Source organism: Nannobrachium achirus, assembly GCF_963921795.1.
Source record: "Nannobrachium achirus genome assembly, chromosome: 18".
Lineage (NCBI taxonomy): Eukaryota > Metazoa > Chordata > Actinopteri > Myctophiformes > Myctophidae > Nannobrachium > Nannobrachium achirus.
In genome coordinates, this window is record NC_137825.1 from 41,302,790 (window position 1) to 41,322,146 (window position 19,357).

Consider the following 19,357-nt stretch of genomic DNA (forward strand, 5'->3'; position numbering starts at 1 on the left):
AAGGCCCTGCTTCATCATACAAGACTGTCGCATAAAACTCGCGTTGTGTGCTTGTAGATCGGCTGTTTTCACTAGTTTAGTACATTTTATAGATGATAAATACAAAACGAACGGTTTTGGACATACAAGGTTTCCACCCGACAACGACGATATGCTATAAATATAAGGTGCTGTGAGTGAAAATTATAATGTAGGGGTGCCTCGGATTAAAAAAATATTTATCGGGTGCCCTGAGACAAAAAAGTTTGGTAACCCCTGCCCTGGAGGATGACGCTTACTGATTTCGGTGACCCTGTGAACTTCTGTCGAGTCACAAATGTGATTGAAATATATCTCCAGATTGAAAGGGCAGATCGCCATGCAAGTTGCTGAGTACATGCATGCTCCCTGGAGGATGAACCCTACTGGTTTTGGGTGATGCCATGGCCTTCTCCCAGTAGCGCCAACCTCTGGCCAACATTTCCACTTGCACATATCTAATGCCGTGAAACTGGCTGATTAAGGGCTCCTGGGCATTGAACTGCCCCCATCATCAACAATAACACTTTGCTGAATGTATTTTTCTTTGCTGTGTTGCAACTATGTTTACTGCTGCCTTTCTAGACCAGGTCTCCCTTGTAATATTAATGTTATATAAGAAAATAATAATAACTACTGCTACGCAAGCACACAGGCTGTGTGCACAAGCACACACATGCACGCTTGTGCGCGCGCACGCACACACACACACACACACACACACACACACACACACACACACACACACACACACACACACACACACACACACACACACACACACACACACACAGACAGACAGACACAGTTTTCGCTGTATGCATGACATGTCATGGGGATGTAACAAACCAGGATGCCATAGCCTAATCATAGTGACACAAGTTGCACAATGAAAGTGTACAGCATTGAGCTAGTGACACTAACTGTGGATAGTTTTTAGGATGAACCCTACTGATTTCGGTGACCCCCTTTAGCCAAACGTTCCGGTTGGGTGCAAGGAGGCAGAGCGGCACGTCTCGAGGGGCTGCTAGTGGGTTTTACCATGCAGTACTTGACCCCCAGTGGGTCACCAAACGTACAGTACTAGCCATTCATTAGGGACAAAGTCAAAATGAGACAACACCATGAAAAAAAAAATACAAAAGAAAAGGGACACCATTTGGTCACTGTGTGAACCACTTCTACACTGCAGTGGTTGTCAAAGTGGATTCCAGGAACTCTGTGGCTTCCTTTAGGGGGGTCTAAATTGACCCATACACTTCTGTAACATGTGTACACTGTCAGAGTTATGGGGAGACCTTGACATTTAAAAGTCTATAAAAACTGAAAGCAATAAAAAGTGTTAATCACAAACAAGTTTGAGAAACAATGCTACATTGCATGGTGGTCTCTGGGTCTTTTCTGCTTGTCTCTCACTCTCTCTCTCTCCAAACGCTTTCCATCCCTGTGAAAGGTCATGTTCAAAGCTCGCAGGATGTTCAAAGTCTCTCCCTACGCTCTCTCTCCTCTGCTGTGATCCTATGAGAGGAGGAGGGAGGGAGGGAGGGGCGGTCTCTGTCCCTCTATCATACATCCATCCTTGCCTGGCTCCAGCCAATAGACCCGCCCACTCTCTGAGTGGACTGCTTCTCTTGGTCTGGTTTTGTCATATGACGCGTCTCTTTCTATCGGTGTCTTGGCAAACCGACCATTGGCGACCAATGAAATCAATGCAAGACGGAGGAGGGGTGGGTCTAACTTTTGAAAATCAACAGAAACAGTGGAGGGAGGGCTCCTTTTGAACTTCAAAGGGGTTCTGAACTGCAGTCATTGATTGAGCCATACAAGTGTAAATAGCTCGTTAGTGCTTCTCTCTAATCAATGAAACAACAAAGACAACAACTTGATGCCTGTCATACAGGGGGAGGGGGAATGTTTTGTGTACACAAGTCAAACACAACCCCTCCCACCAGATCTCTTGTGATTGGGAATTTCACATTTTAAATCCCCTCCCCTTTTAAATCAAATAGAATAGGGACAACTTCAGACTCAAGCTCCAGCGCAGAGTCTGAAATCAGGCTACATCCATCCATCACTTCCTGACTCCAACCCTAACCCTCAGCCATTCCTGTCACAGGACAGCTGTGGGATCACACATAAAAACAAACCCACACATGCATAAAGGCATGCACGTATGCATGCACACACATGCTCCAATAAAGATTTCTGCTGATCGATTGATCGATAATTCAAGTGACGATTCAATCGTCACCTATAAATGAGTGCACAACATAGACTACTGCAGGACCATGTGCAGTTGCACACCTTTCTCTCTCTCTCTCTCTCTCTCTCATGCACACGTGCGCACACACACACACACACACACACACACACACAGTCTGCGGGAGTCAGTGCGTGACCACAGTCTCTGACCAGCTCTTTTACCCAGCGTGTTAAACAGACATTAACGCACATTAATAATGAATCAGCCAATCAGCCGGACCACCAGCTTTCAATTATTCAACAGGGACCTGCACTTTTTTAATTGTACGTGAGGTCAGTCAACCGCCTGACTGTGGTATGAAGAGACAACGAGGAAGAGAGAGAGACAGAGACAGGGAGACAGAGAGAACAGGAAACAAAATGGAGGGAAAATATACAGTGTGTTTAAAGTGATGTTGAACTTTGGACAATCTTCTTGGTGATTATCCTATCGATTCCATTTTAAATTAATCAAATAATCGAGAAGCATGTGTTATAATCAACATAATAGATTAGTCTGAATAACCACTTAAATAGCCTTGGGAACCAACGCTTCCTGAACCATGTGATCAGGAGCATGATTCGTCACTGTCGGGCAGAAACGTATCTCCAAGTTGTGTATATTTTTTGGTCAATTAAAGCCCTACTTCATCATAAAGTGTTGCAACAAAAGTAGTGAAAGTAGCCGATCTACAAGGACACAGCACCTCGCGAGGCGTTGTCACCCCAAGACAACCCTTGATGCTGAGTGCCAAGCAAGGAGGCACTGGGTACCACTTTTATAGTCGTTGTTATGATCCAGCCGGGGAATCAAACCACGACCCCCCATTCTCAGGGTGGACACTGTATAAGGCCATTGAGCTGGGGTTTAAATCTAAATGAGAGTATAAATTGGAACCAAATGGACCTGTGACGGTCCATTTGGTTCCATTTGTACACGCTCAGGTTTAGTGACCCTGGGTGTACAACAAACTTTGGGCGCTTTGTGCAAAGATGTAGGCCAGATGTAGGCGAAGCTTTGCATCCCGCAAAGCTTGGCCAATGTGACCCTGGGCGTACAACAAACGTTGGACAAACGGACAAAGACAGATGTTGGAACTTTGGCTCCTTCCAAAAAATCATAGGATAAAAACACTGGATGTACTGTCACAGAAATAATAGTTAAAGTTAGGGTCAATAACTCATCTTTTAGCATCAGTACTGTACGTATTGTTTACAAACGCCCAGTACTGGAGGAGGTGACCTGGTTTCAGATGTACAGACACAAACACACAACACTTAATAAACTTCAGCTTGACTCAAACGCGCCACGAGCTCACAAAACACACTCTGGGGGATCGCCGTCAAATAGGGTATAGCAGGAGACGGAACACCGGGATGGAACAGAGCAGTCAATGTGTGTGTGTGTGTGTGTGTGTGTGTGTGTGTGTGTGTGTGTGTGTGTGTGTGTGTCTCCTGAAAATCAGAGACAGCAGAGGAGACAGGACAGTAGATAAGTTCTGCTGCAGTGTGAGTCTCTCTGTGGTCAGATACTATTTGAAGACATGGCCACCACAATAGATAAGGCTAAGGTGTGTGTGTGTGTGTGTGTGTGTGTGTGTGTGTGTGCGTGCGTGCGTGCGTGCGTGCGTGCGTGCGTGAGTGTGTGAGTGTGTGAGTGTGTGAGTGTGTATGTGTACTGCAGAGACAGCAAAGGATTCAAGACTGCCCTACATACGTAGCTCTATACAGGATGAAAAGATATTGATTATCAATACCTCCAAACACGCATGCTACTGAACGAGTATGTTATTGGACTACCGGTGTAATTGCTATTTGCCATTACTGGAGTGCATGTTGGGTGTGTGCATGTGCAACTGTGCGAGCATGTGTGTGTTTGCATCTTGTCATATTACCTGCTTAGATTGTACATTTAATATTAAGAAGTTAATTATAGTAAGGATGCAGTTGTTTGCATGTTACTATGTTGCTGCATTTGCATCTCAGTACGTGTGTGTCTGTATAATAGTATGCAAACTCGTGTACAATGGACCAAAAACGCCAGTCTGCAGGCCCTGCAGTGAATAGTCACTGACTGCCAATAGTCTGCAGAAGGCAGTGGCCCTGAATCCACAATCAGTATCAAGAATGACCATTGTTGCTACAAGGGAATCAATCCATTTTACTACTGTATATCCAACTGGGAGGCCCATACAAAGCTCTAACCAAACATCTGTCTGCTAATGATGAAAGAAGACAATGAGGAGCTTATTATTGATTAGCTATATTCATATTAAGAAGTTATTTCCCCTTAAGTGACAGGTGAACATTATCCCGTATTATCATCTGAAGATTTAGTGTGCTATGTAATCCTCTATATAACAAAACGCACGAGTGGTGCTAACTTTGCATGGTATCAAACATGACACAAGTGCATATCTCCTTGTGTGGGCTGTTCTGTCCGTGACATCAGCTGTGGTGATGTCGATCTCTGCGTACTTTCTATGACGTTAGTGACGGTCAATAATTGACGTTGTGTGACATTAGTCTTGTGCTCATACAGACATACTCGTGATAGGGAGCTACACACAAAGCCTGACGTAGGAGCGGTTAGCACCGCTCAATTATGGAATGTGTTGTCTAACCTCAATGTGTCGCCATGGCTTCAGGCGCAAACAAATCAGTTCCATATATGGGCACAAAACGACCATGTTTAGTGAAACTGATGACATCAGTGATCTCCATGTCGAATCTGTAGTATAGTTAATACACGCTCACTGACACACAGTGCGAATCCCTACATGCTATGTAGGGATTCCATACTGTAAGCACAGAGAGAGAGAGAGAGAGAGAGAAAGAGAGAGAGAGAGAGAGAGAGAGAGAGAGAGAGAGAGAGAGAGAGATATGAACCAGAAGAAAGAGAGAGAAGCACAAGAAGAAGTCACTCCTGTCTCCACCACCACCTCTCATCTCCTCCCTCCTTAATTGCTCCGTAAATCAACGATCCACTGCAGGGTAGTCACCAGAGCACAGCCACCACCACTCATCCTCACCCGCCAAAAACCACACGCACTCGCACAAACACACGTACACACACACCCCTGTGGTTGCCGTGGTGTGAAGGATTTTCCCACCAATTAATACATTCATGACCACACTGGTAAAACCAGTAACACCTATAGCCTACTTTATTTCAGACAGAAATGCACACACACACACAAACACACACACACACACACACACACACACACACACACACGCACGCACACACACACACACACACACACACACACACACACACACACACACACACACACACACACACACACACACACACACACAACACACAATACTTAGCTGTGGTAAAGTACACAGAACATTGGGTTAGTATAAAATGGAAAAAGTACTCTGTCAAACACACACATGCGTGCATGCTCGCAGTCACGTTATGCAGAGGGCTTCGCAGCAATGTTCACAACAGACCTGTGGATGGGTTTAGACCGATTTTGGGAATATCTACAGGTGCTCATAACCTACTTGTAAAGTGTGTTTGCCATCTATTTTTTTTCTTTTCAAATGTTTTTATTGAAATTTTCAATGTCACAATAATCAGGGGCAGGTATACATAATGACATCGCAAGAAAGAAAATGTCTCCCCTTCATATTCCCAATTTAGGAATTACGCCAATTCTCCTGCTACTCTACGAGTGATGTATCCCTGCTAGTCCCTACAGTAGTCATTGGGAGGGTGCAGACAGCTACGGGTCTCCTCCGGTAACCGAGCCGTCAAGCCGTGCCATCTCAATCCTGGGCAAATGTACTGTATGGCAGTGTCGGTCCTGGCCTATTTAGCACGTGCCAATCTCGCCTGGGGTACCCCAGGCGAGATTGGCATTCAGCACCCCCCGGAGGGACATTTTTCTTAGCTTTTGGGCCCACATTTTGGGTACAAATGGAACCAAATGGACCCTAACAGGTCTAGTTGGTTCGATTAGGGTCCATTTGGTTCCATTAGTACACTCTGAGTTACTTACCCATTAGGTTCTATTTGGTTCCGTTTGTACACTCTCTGAGTTACATACCCATAAGGGTCCATTTGGTTCCTATCATTTAGCTGGGGACCCCCTCGAACTCCCTCAAGGAGCCCTGCTAATATATTTATCATGCCACGAAAATCATCTCTTAAGCACATAAGGTCTTACCTTTGCTGTCTGCAAATTGTAGGGACATTCTGACAGGGAAAAGTGTTAAGTGTAATATCCATTATCTTGTGCATTCTAATAAAATCCAAACTTTGCGTTTCTCCACTGGCAGTCATGTTAAGTTGCATGGCTTTGTTTACACTCACTGCAGGGAGCTGTGAGGCTGTCACATGTGATGCTGTGCCTCATAGAAAAATGCTACCTTAGGGGGGCGCCATTTCTCAGGAGAACATCAGCGCAGTATGAGTCTGATTAAGGCCAGTCTGGTGGCAATTATTATATTTCATAGGGGCTACAAAGTGGCGTGGTGCCTTTGGAGACTTGGCACTCCAGGCAAGCCTGTATAGTCCAGTACAGACAGAGACAGATTGTCTCAACTTGATGTGAAAGCTGTATTTGCATTTTCAAACACACTCACATAATACCCACTGATGCTTGCAATTATTCTTAATTGGCTTAGAAGTGACATTTCTCTTTGAGAGAGAAATCATCACTTGGACATTCGTCATTGGTTTGCTGGGCGTTAATTTGTTTGTCAAATACCCATAGTCTTATTCAATTTAAAAGGCATTGGGCATTAGATAAGCATTTTCATTTAAAAAGAATAGATTAACATCACTGTCAACGAGGTACTGCACAGGCCAACCAAACGGCAGTCCCACTGGGATTTCCTGACGGTGTGGGGAGGGAGTTGGCTAAGCACACGGCAGTCGCTGCTGGCATGCCTCACCCTTGTTGGTACGCAGCCAGTTTGTGAACCTTGGAATGCCGCTGTTTTCTGCTCTTTTGACTCCTTTGCGCAAGAATAAACTGCATGGTTTCCTCAGCCACAAATGTCTACCGAAACCATCCACAGCAGCCATATGGCTGAGTTGAGTTTCTTTGGCAACAAGAGACTGCTCATGGTGACCATTCAACGCACGACTGGCCAGCTCTCACACTCTCTGTACTCTCTGTAGTGTAATCCCTTGTAGGGGTGGGCGATATGGAAAAATACAATATCACGATATGTTCCCAAGCTGTATCACGATACACGATTTTATCACGATTCTTTTTCACGTTGGTTTTTAGGGTTATTTTTCAAGTTACTTGACAAAAACTAGACTCTCTGGGTTCCTTTTGGGAGGTCTAAATTGAACTTTACAAGTATGTAACTCTGAGTTAAGTGGAGACCATGACATTTTAAAGTTTGAGAACTACTGATTTAGAGCAAAATGCAGATTTAAATGAATTCTTCAATGAATCTCTGTATTAACAATTCAACAGGATTTTTTTACAAGGCTCCCTCATTGTATCACAATATATACTATATATATATATATTGTGGAGACATTGTATCGTCTCAACGATAATTATCACCATATCGCCCACCCCCTTGTGAGGAGTCAGGAAGATTGTCCTCAAACACACACACAGCAGTGTGTGTGTGGCCTTGTCTACAGTGGCCTCAGATGGTGCTGGCAAACTATCATAATCCCTACCCGTGGTAAATGTTGCACGAAAACCTTCAAGCACTGATTTTCTTCCTGCTATTTTTACTCAGTAACTAATACATGACCAGGGCCTTGAGGAGAACACAGAACAACTGATAGGGGAAGATCAAAGTGTCACACGCACTCGCTCGCACGCACGCACGCACGCACGCACGCACGCACGCACGCACGCACGCACGCACGCACGCACGCACGCACGCACGCACGCGTGCTCAGGGCTGAGTGTTGTGCTGATAGATGGTACAAGAAAAAAGAAATCATCGCTAAGCGAAGACATAACATTTATGTAACTGGGAGGGAAGTCATTAAAGTTTCATATGGAGAAAGAGGGCTAATCATCAGTTTTACTGTGTGTGTGTGTGTGTGTGTGTGTGTGTGTGTGTGTGTGTGTGTGTGTGTGTGTGTGTGTGTGTGTGTGTGTGTGTGTGTGTGTGTGTCCACAGAGGTCTGGGAATGTGAGATACACTGCGGACAGACAACCACAATCACCAGAAGGCCACGTCGTGCGTTTGTGTCTGTGTGTGTGCACATGTGTGTGTGTGTGTGTGTGTGTGTGTGTGTGTGTGTGTGTGTGTGTGTGTGTGTGTGTGTGTGTGTGTGTGTCGCATACTGTACAGCTTTATAGTAAACTTTTGTACTGCTGCTATTTGTTATTTTTTGTGATTTTATTACATTTCGATAGAAATATGGACATCAATTTAGATGTTAATGGTTCTGTAAACAAGTGTGAGTAATGTGAATAGTAGTAATAATGGCACTCTTCTAGTTGAACGGAACCAAAAGCTACATTTCACAAGAGAGACAAGAGGGAATTTCTATTTTTGTTACCCTGGACCTTTGGTGCAGTGGTCCAGGCACCTAGGCTGCAAGGAGCCTGACAGCGTGTCGCAGGTCTGAATCCCAATCCCGACGACCTTTGCTGCGGGTCACTCCCCATCTCTCTCTCTCCCCATTATTTGTCAATATAATGTATACTGACCAAGAAAAAGAAAACGTTTGAAAATATAAAGATTTTTCAACATGCATATGATTATGACTATTATGTCAAAACTAATTGCGATTATCTCAAATAACCACGATTAGGTGAATGATGTAATAATTGTGATTATGTAACTACCAGGGTTCCCACACATTTTTCCCAATGCATTTCCAAAACGTTTCCAGAATATTTAACCCAATTTCCAGGACTATATCGTTGTTGTCGGGTGGAAACCTTGTATCTCCCAGTTTAAAATGTGTACGTTCTTTCGCAAAGTAAAGCCCTGCTTCATCATACAAGGCCGTCGCACAAAAGTAGTGAAAACAGCCGATCTACAAGCACACAACGCCTCGCACTGCGAGGCGTGATAAATGCAAAACGAATGGTTTTGGACACAGAAGGTATACACCCGACAACAACAATAAAACAACAATTCAGCGCAATAACAAGTTGCTTACTCCTACTGTATGTGCAATGCCCAAAGACAGGCATAACAAAAATAAAAGTAGCTATTTCTTTCCAGGACTTTCCAGGACCCTTGATCAATTTCAAAACTTTTCAAGTACTGGAAAAATATTTTTCTAATTTCAAAATATTTTCAGGAATTTCATGACCGTGGGAACCCTGAACTACATTAGCGTCTCCTCCAGGTGGGTCAGTGCACCTGTTCAGCAGGGAGCGGAAGCGGGAGGGACAGTGTGTTCTGCATCAAAGAACACACCCTCCCGGTGAGGAGAAGCGGCTGGTGACTCTACGCGTGACTCCATGTGTACCGGAGCAGTCACATCTATATTCTACACCTTCCCCAACAGCAACGAGTAGGGTTTAGGCCAGGGGTGGGCAACTTTGATGATGGCGAGGTGAGGGCCACTATATTTCCACCTTCACTCCAGAGGGCCACATTGCATATTGCTACGTCCTATACTTTGCCATTCTAGTATCTCATACAAAATAAGCAAAAATAGCAGATCTACAAGCTCAAGACTTTGTTTTGAGCTTGTAGATCGGCTATTTTTGCTTCTTTTTAATAGGAATCCTGAATTATTTTTTGTTATTTTTGAATTGGAATCCTGAAATGTAACATTTTGAATTAGTTTCAAACACATTTAGTTATTATTCATGTTAACTTTATGAACTTAACTCATTTAGTGCCTATCCCGAACATGTTCGGGATATTTTCAGTCCAATACAATTTTTTTTTTATTAATTGACTTACCCTGAGCTGCTTGTATAGTCGTGGGTGGTCCTGGCTCGTCCTACGCTAGCCAGCTAGCCATTTTACATGGTCCGAAGATATATTCCATTAAAAATGGTTTAAAATACATTTTTGAGACCCCCAATGTTCACCAAATGTTCAGCGCCGCTTCCGGAACGTAGTCCAGTGTGCCTATTTAATTTAATGAAATGAATAAAATGATCCGAGGCCTTCTGAAGCCTGGGCCTAAATGTAAAATCCAGTGGTCCAAATCCTGGGGAAGCCATGCCGGCCGTGAGCCGCGAACGTAGCCGCGAATTGCCGCCGAATCCAATGAAAAACCACATCTTTGGAGGCCCATATCTCTGGATTGTGTTTTTAGAGATGCGCGCCGAGGTTTATTTACGGCGAAATCGCCTAAAAATTATCTTTAAAATGACTAGATGGGAATAGCTATTCTGTTAGCATTAACATCCGGGACCTTTCCATGATGTGCACGAACGTGAGCACGCGCGTCACTGCAACGTGAGCCCCTGGATGCTGAAGCGCTCGCCTATGGGAGAAAGTCTGGCATTCCAACGGCGCCATCTAGGGGCTGGCACTGGAAGCGTTAAATACAAATAAATACATTGGACATAAAAAAAATACATTTTAATACTACTATACTAGTCATTAAGCTACTAATATAGACTGACGGAATTAACGCAGGTCATGTTTATAATTTTACAGCTGAAATCAATGGTTACCACTAACCCTAACCCTCAATATATCAGTATTCCGGTATTAACCTGCGGGCCGCATTAAGTGAATGTGGGGGCCGCATGTGGCCCCCGGGCCACCAGTTGCTCATGTATGGTTTAGGTAGTTACAGGGACTACACAGTCACATGTAATAATTTACTATAAAAACCTCCAGATCCTGCACGTGCGTCACAGTGCGTGACACCTCATCCAAGCTCAGTAGAAGGATATACTGTAGCTGACCTGTTCTGATATCACAATGAAGTTGCAAATGAATTCTGACATCATAGACCTATGACGTCTATGACGTCTGACATCAGACAATCAATTTTATGCCCATATATGGAGACCCCTGATGTCATCGATTGTCACATTGGCAAATGAATTCCGTCCTTGTCCCTTTTATTCCCATAATATATGGGAATACATTTGCAAGTGTGACTATTGATGACACCAGGGATCTCCATATTATGGAGATCCCTGGTGTCATCAATAGTCACACTTGGAAATTAATTCTGTCCTTGTCCCTTTTATGCCCATATATGGAGATCAATATTAAGCCCATATCTGGGAATGCCCATATATTGGACATAATTGTGTCAGTCTCATGTGGTTTATGACATCAAACATCTATGCCATGGTGTCAGACATCAGTCGTCTCCATATTTGGGAAAATATGGCCACATTTTGACAACCAACTTAAACAACCAACCAGGTCTGTGCATTTTTTTGGTTAAAACTTGATCCCATGCCAAAGCGCCAGCGCTCGCCTAGCAGTCTGCTGTCACCCAGGCGGATGTGTGCAAAAGGCCGCTTCTCGCCCTTAGGGTGTCTTGGGAGACTGGTACAATATTACAATAATAATACAATAATACATGTGGGGGAAGTTGACTAAATTGGGAGAAAAACAACAATAATTATAACTTTAATTCAAGAGGTGTCATATTGTCATTATTATACTACATACATGTAGGACTTTAATCCACACACCAATGAGAACTGAACCCCTGGTCAAGACTACTGTATACCCCTGACAAGTCAGAACCTCTGTCATTCCGTAAGATACACTAACTAGAAATGACCCAGTCCTTTTATACCGGCTTGTGCCTTGTGGACTAGCCGGGGAGGTTTTTTGTTAAAAGGTTGAAGAACTATTTTCTGATAATAATCATTGCTATTGAGTGTTCAGTAACAGGGGGCTCCCCATGCAGTTCTGAAATAGATTTAAAAAGCAATGGAGCATTACTAACTAGGGCTAGGCAATAATGCACTGGTTCGGTTCAGTTCAGTTGACTCGAGGTTCACTTCGAACCTCTTTGTGTCACGGAAAATAATATTTCCAAAATGTTCCCTTTTATTTTACAAACGTCAACATGATGCCTTCTTGGGATGAGTCCTGCAGCTTAGACCTATTGTTCCATTGAGATCCGAAACCATTACCAGACAGAATGAGCGTGCGTGAGAGAGGGGCATTTGTGAGGTGTTGCTCACAGGGAAAGTGTTTATATTGCGGTGGAACATTATGGAAATTACGTTCTCCTCTGCATGTAGACATAACGTAAACATGCACCCCAGACAGAGCGATCTGTAGACCAGGTCTATCGATCCCATAGTCTGGAGGAGCAAAACCGTGACAACAGACAGGACATTAACGCCCTCCTCATTGGCTACAGCGCCAGCCAATGAGAAAGTGACAGGATTGTGACAGGAAAATGAGAAAGCACCCCGGAGAGGGCTGTCTGTAGACCGGCCAGCTTTGCAAGCTGGTGAAAACAACAACAGATGACAGCAAGTACCATCACATCATAGATTAATACAATTGAAAGGAAATATAAAGCGCTAGAACCACAAGCAAATTGGTTTCCAGATAAGGAAATTACGTGGTTTTATTAAATTGCTTATCTGTAGTATTCATTGAAGAGAGGGATGGATGCATAAAGAAACTGTTATGGCAGAAAGGCCATGGGCCAGACTTCCCCTGTGAGTCTCTGGAGGGCTACGGAATAATTAAATATCAACAAAGTGTTGTCTGCAGAGGCTATGGTAGATGATGGACAGAGAGAGAGAGAGAGAGAGAGAGAGAGAGAGAGAGAGAGAGAGAGAGAGAGAGAGAGAGAGAGACCTCCTTCTCCCCTGCTGTTTGCTTTGTGTTGAGACATCAGCAGACAGGAGTAATCATGTATTGATCTTTATTCAAATTGCAATTTACAAGAGGTGCTGCAAGATCAGAGAGAGGGAGAGGAGAAAGGGGGGAGAGGAGGGCGAGAGGAACAAGAAAGAGGGGAGGGAGTAGATGAGGAAAAATGTAAAATGAAGGGGAGTAAAGGATTGTGGAAACGCAGGTGGAGACAATGGGAGTTTGGGGGATAGTAGAAGAGGAAAAGTGACAGAAGAAGAGAAAACAGAAACAAAGAGAAAGGAGAAGATCGGTAATGGCCTTTAACCACATGAACCCTAGTGTACCTATTCTGGTAATGTCCTAATAGGTGAACATTCAGGGAAAATATGCCAACATACCTGCAGGCAACAGCAGATAGAAGCAAGTAGAGAGCAGAAGAAGGGGGTGGGGTGGGGTGGGGGTGGGGGTGGGGTGGGGTGGGGGTGGGGGTGGGGTTTGTGTTCTCCGTAGGAAATGAGCGGCGTAATTCGAAACCACGTTCTCTTTGACTGGGCGGGGAGCCAGAGAGTTGGCCCCGGTATTGACGGCCGCATCATGTGCGATTTTCAAAACAATAGAGACGACGGTGACACTTCACCAGCAGCCACCACCAGCTGAACACACACATCGTAGATCAATGGCACGGCTCATATAGCAGGTAGGCAGCAGCACCATCAGACAACAGCTCGATCAGATAAAGTGCGTGCAGACTGCTGAATAATGTGGACGCGCTCTGAGGACAGTCATCTCCTCTATAAAGCATATTTCCAGCTAGACGTTACTTTGACTTAGTTGGTTGAAGTGTTGCTCCAATATCAAATGTCCCAGCCATTTCAAAAGTATAGGCTAGTAGTGACTTTCAAAACAATTGACAGCACGGGATTGAAATCAACGATGCCACCTCAGGGGGATAGCAGGTCGGTCAATTCTATGGATGACAACATGATCGATTATGACAGCCGGAATCCTCTATTTCAGCCTATATTTCAATATATATTCAGCACATTGATACACCCATGATACACCCATGAAGTGATAAAGAAAAGGGCTCCCAAAAGGCCAAAATAGATAGATAAGGAAAGGTGGTAAGCTACTTAGAGAAGTACATTTCATGTTACTCACAATAGCATAGAGATAAAGAACACTTAAAGGACATAAATAGGCTTCAGTGGGAGTCTAGTCTACACCATGTGACTGGTGACCTGCAGAAGAGCAGTGAACACATCATGTTGTGTTCAATGCCCTTTAACCATTTTTATCTATGCGCCATTCAGAGTGACATTAGATTTAAGCCTACTGCTGCGTTTAAGTGACTTCCCACCTGTAGCCTACTTATATGAGATTTTATCAAACCAACTCTTCAACCGATGATGTGAAAGATGACGTCACATACATTGTTGCAGATGCGATGGTCCCAAGCTGAACCTGCAGGTTCACCAACACACTGTGACTGAGTCTCTGCACTGAATCTCTCTTCCGCAGAAATAGCACATCTACAAACTCACATCGCGACACAACGCGACACGTTGCAAGGCAAGCTTGTAGACCGGCTATTTCTGCCAAATGTTCCCCCCGAGAATAGGGGGAAGCTGGGGTTAGGGGTCAAGATCAGAAACACAAATCATAATTTGGCAAATTAAATACGCCTACTGTATATTCAATACAGCAAAATGTGTTTAAGTGACAAATGTTGGGAATTTTGTAACACACACACACAGAGTTTCACAGTATTTACAATGTATGATGTCAACAGGACTTCATTTACAGTGCAAACAGACCATGAAAGGCTACTGTATGTGAGGCATATGATGCCTGGACAGTGGATATGGATGCACCGCTGCAATACAGGACCAAGATCTCCACTCCCCACAGTAATGATACTGTAACTGTTCCATGTTGTCAGTTGGCTCAATGGAAAACATGAAAGTGTGAGCAGCTCGAGTGACCAGAGTTAGCGTACACTGAATACAATGTACTGTATACTATGTATGAGTGCAGAGGAGGGAAACCATGGACGGGTGCAATAGAGAAGCAATAAGCCAACCCACAGCAATACAATTGATCATATCCGCCTGTCAAACATACAGGAATGTCTTGGTGATATTGGTGCACTGGAGGCAAATTGCAAACTAACAGTGCATACAGTAAGGACAGACACGCACACTGCGGCCAAGGACATTGTATAGGTTTTCAAATACTTTTCTCATGTGACTATACTGAGAAGGGTTGCAAAAGCAGAACCATCATTCATTGTTTTTTACGTAGAACAATCTCAACCTCCTCGACCACATTCTTATACTATAACAGAAACATTATGTCCAATAGGACACCTGTCTCCTAGGCTATAGACAGTGAGTCACCTGCAGCCACAACCGATTACACTGGGCTGAAAGATTTTGAGAGGACACTTGTGTAAAAGGTGTGAATTTGTGTGGGCGTTTCATTTGCGTGATAAACTGGTGATTAGTGACTGAACAGTGTCTGTTGCAGAGACCCAGCTCTATTCCTATGCATGGCCAGTCGCACTGCCTATAGTCGCCTATAGCCCACTGCATCTCTCTCTCTCTCTCTCTCTCTCTCTCTCGCTCTCTCTCTCTCTCCTCTTGTGTAGGCAGTCTGCACTGCACTGCGCCCCGAATCCACTCCCCAAAACACACACACACACACACACACACACACACACACACACACACACACACACACACACACACACACACACACACACACACACACACACACACACACACACACACACGCAACATTTCAACTCTATTGGCTATCCAGTACACAGCGCAAACTGCACTCCGAATTAAACTGTTGACTCCTCCAAGAAGATTAGGCTACCCCCGGTCCTCTAAGATTGACTTTCTATTTTCCCCTCTTTATTTCACAAATAGCCCTACTACTACTACTACCAGTCTACCACTACTGCTGTTATACACATTGCATTTAGATTTAACAGCCCACACTGAGCTGAGCTCTATTTCTCAGTCCTTTGTCACTCAGTCAGCATCCAAGAAGATGCGAGAGACAGCCGTTGCTCAGGTGATAACGGCCGGGTGTTATGAATTCCACCGGCCATCTGTCAGCAGCATGATGCGGACATAATAATAATGACTAATAAATGCCTTGTGGGCTGACAGAGCGGGCTAAAGCTGTCAGCGTGGTATAATAATGCGCTTCTTGTCGCAGCTTGCGGTAAACTCCCAGACGATGTGTGAATATATTTTAAAAACAATACATTTATCAAGGCAAGAAAAGAGCGACAAAACGCTGTGCAGCGTCAACATCCAGCCACACGAACGACAAGGGAGTCGGCGCGTGTAAAAGAGTATAATTAGAGAAAAAGCACTTACAGTTCGTAAGAACTGGATTTCATCCTCGCTGCCTTCTCCTCCTTCGGCCATGGTTTCCCGTGGAAAGGGAGGGATGCGTGTGTGTGTGTGTGTGTGTGTGTGTGTGTGTGACTGTGTGTTTGCGTGCGTGCGTGTGTGTTCACGCTGCCCTAGCGGCGAGAGCCAAGTCAGCCAACGCTCAGTGCTCGTCTCTGATTGGCCGGCATCCTCGCACCGAGGGAGGGGTTGCGCAGGTGTGTATTAATGTGGATGTAAATCAATTTATATTATACTGTGGTCTGGAGTAGGACGGTGTTGCTTGCCGAAAGTAACAGATAAAAAAAAAAAACATTTAACAAAGATGATGAAGAAGAAGAAAAAGGATGTAGCCTATATTTCTCAGAAACTAAAAAATAAATGGAGTATCTCATTTCTTCATTCGGGATAAAATAGAATGTGATTTTTTCCGTTATTTTATTGCTCATATTATTATTATTATTATTATTATTACCCTTACCCATTATTGTATGTGTTTACAAGTCTACTTTTTTTTTTCTTTTTTTTTTAAACCAAGATGTAAATTTGTCAAGTTCAAGCTCACCAAACTCACCAAATCAATAATCTGGAGAGAAATGTCAAACTTAAACAGACCAACTCAGTAGGCCTATATATTTATAATTTCCCATGGAACTCAAAAGCTTGTAACATGAGCCTAAACATTTGAGCCATGTAGGTTTATAAGCACACTGCAGAGAGCATCTCAATATCACCATAATGAAAGCTTTTAGATTTAGAATGAATTTCCATCCAGCTGTCAGGTGAAGAGCATGACTCCATGCATGTGTATTGGAGGAGACAGAGTTGTGGTAGTCGACTCCCTCTCCAGGCCAATGGTGGGGGTTAGCAGCAACAGGGACTGCAGTGCACAGAGTTGCAGTACAACTAGGGATAAATGCAGTGCAGATGGGGATACATGCAGCAGATAGGGATACATGCAGCACAGTGATGTATAAGTAACTAGGTACATTTATTTAAGTACTGTAGCCTACTCAAGTACACTTTTGAGGTATTTGCACTTTACTTGAGTAAAGTACAAATCCTCCCGTATGCCTTTGGGGATTTTGGGGTGCCCTTTACAGTTATGTTATAGGCCTAGAAATTCCACACCAGAAATGTAGTACATTGCACTAATGGAGGCAAGATGTATCATGGATTAAAGCTAAATATAATCTCATGACTGAAAAGGTTTGTCTGGCCACAATGTGCGATGTGTTCCTAATTGTGTGCTCGCTGAAAGGCGAGACCAGTATGTTATACCAAAGCTTTATAGATCAGGTTTATTCTCCTCAAAAAAATGACCGACAGTACAAAAGCAGGGCCCTTAGCCAATGAGGAGCAGCGTTCTTGGTGACATCACCACCAACAAGTGCGAACTGATATAAATAACACCAACACGTGGGCTCGCTGAAAGGCTATTGTGGGCTCGCTGAAAGCGTATGTTCTCCCAGGCCAGTACGTTCTCCCAGATCTTTATATACTAAGGCTATTTTTGTGCAAAACACAACACTGTATATAAACAATAATAATGTAAGTTACTTTCCAAATGTATCCATTTAAATTAAAAGGAATGCTACATTACATTTAACTTTCTGCACCAAGGGTAGGGTACATTTGAAAAAATGGCAATGAGTAACTTGATATACACTAGTGACTGTAATGACACTTCTGTCATTTTACCTTTTAAGAATTGTCATTTCTAGACTCTGAAGCTCAATGTTTTTCCACACTATTTATAACATTTAATTGTAGAAAGCGGTCAAGGCTGTCCTGGCCCTAAAGCGGGTGACTAATCTAACTGGCAAATCAGAAGAAAATGCTCGATTAGCCTAGTGTAGTCTTGCCATGCAGTCGCTACGAGTTGGACTAAAAGATGCATACAAACTTTCCAAAAGCAAAACTATGCCACATCAAGGGGTTCTTTAGGTAAGCCCTAAAAGTATGTCCTTGAGCGCAGGGGAATTATTTGTTGTTAAAACTGGCCAAATTGTAGTCCTTTGAGGACTACACATGACATAGAGTGGTTTCCCCTCCCGACCGGTGTTACAGCAATACTAGGTACTTAGATTTTGATATAAACATACATTAACCACTTAAGCCCTACATATATTTTGGCCATTTGAAAATAGGCGATCTACAGTACAAGCTCACAATGCATTGCGATGTGACATTGTGAGCTTACTGATTGGCCATGTTCAAAAGATTTTATACATAAATGCATACACCTAATAAACTTGGGACATTCTGCAAAATGAGTACTTTCTACTTTTGGTCTTTTACTTAAGTAAAAGTGCTTTTTCCACCACTGCCAATGACAGGAAAAGGGTCCCTGCTGCACATAAGAACCTGTAGCACAGAAGTCTGGTTGACTAACACCCATATATCAAACATTTGCCTGATGAAGACCTCAAAGGTCGAAACGTGCCAGTATTAAAGTATGTTTTTGGAGCTTCAAACAGTGTGCGGATGTTTTATCTTCCCCTTGATTCTAGGCTAGCACTTGGCCTAAATACAGGCATAATACTGTATGTGCATCACACAATCTCCACTGTGAACTATAACATCCACATCCACCATGCATCATTGGCTTGGACCTATAGATCATATGCCACTCATCTAGACTGAGTGGCAAAACATAAAGCAGCATGAAGCATTGGAGTTTGGAAGCACTCATTGGGAAACCCCTACTGACTCCTCACCCCTACTGACTCCTCCTGACTCCTCATGACTCCAATGACTCCGTTTTTTGCCACTCCGTAGGCGTTCCCGCATAACTTCCAGGTAGGATCTTGTCACACACACATACCCTCTTTACTACTGGTTCCGAGATGTTTCAGGTCGATACCCAAAAGAGAGATTAAATGTTTGCCTGGGACCCATAGTGAATACAGCAGATCTACAAGCTTGCAATGTGACGTTTCGCATCGCGTTGCAAGCTTGTATAGACCAGCTATTTTCAC

At 43.7% G+C, this 19,357-nt stretch overlaps 2 protein-coding genes across 2 annotated transcripts in view; one reads left to right on the plus strand and one right to left on the minus strand.

Annotated features, from left to right (window-relative positions):
- Nucleotides 1–16,412, minus strand: part of ryr2a (ryanodine receptor 2a (cardiac)) — a gene marked incomplete at both ends in the record, with an annotated part of 292,426 nt that extends 276,014 nt beyond the window's left edge. The window contains 1 exon segment of the mRNA XM_080747428.1: nucleotides 16,362–16,412. Coding sequence (XP_080603554.1) covers nucleotides 16,362–16,412 — 51 coding nt within the window.
- A 1,188-nt stretch (nucleotides 16,413–17,600) lies between these two features.
- LOC308303106 (integrin alpha-M-like) overlaps nucleotides 17,601–19,357 on the plus strand; it is a gene marked incomplete at both ends in the record, with an annotated part of 45,063 nt that continues 43,306 nt past the window's right edge. Inside the window, one exon of the mRNA XM_080747429.1 lies at nucleotides 17,601–17,646. Coding sequence (XP_080603555.1) covers nucleotides 17,601–17,646 — 46 coding nt within the window. The remainder of the gene's footprint in view (nucleotides 17,647–19,357) is intronic.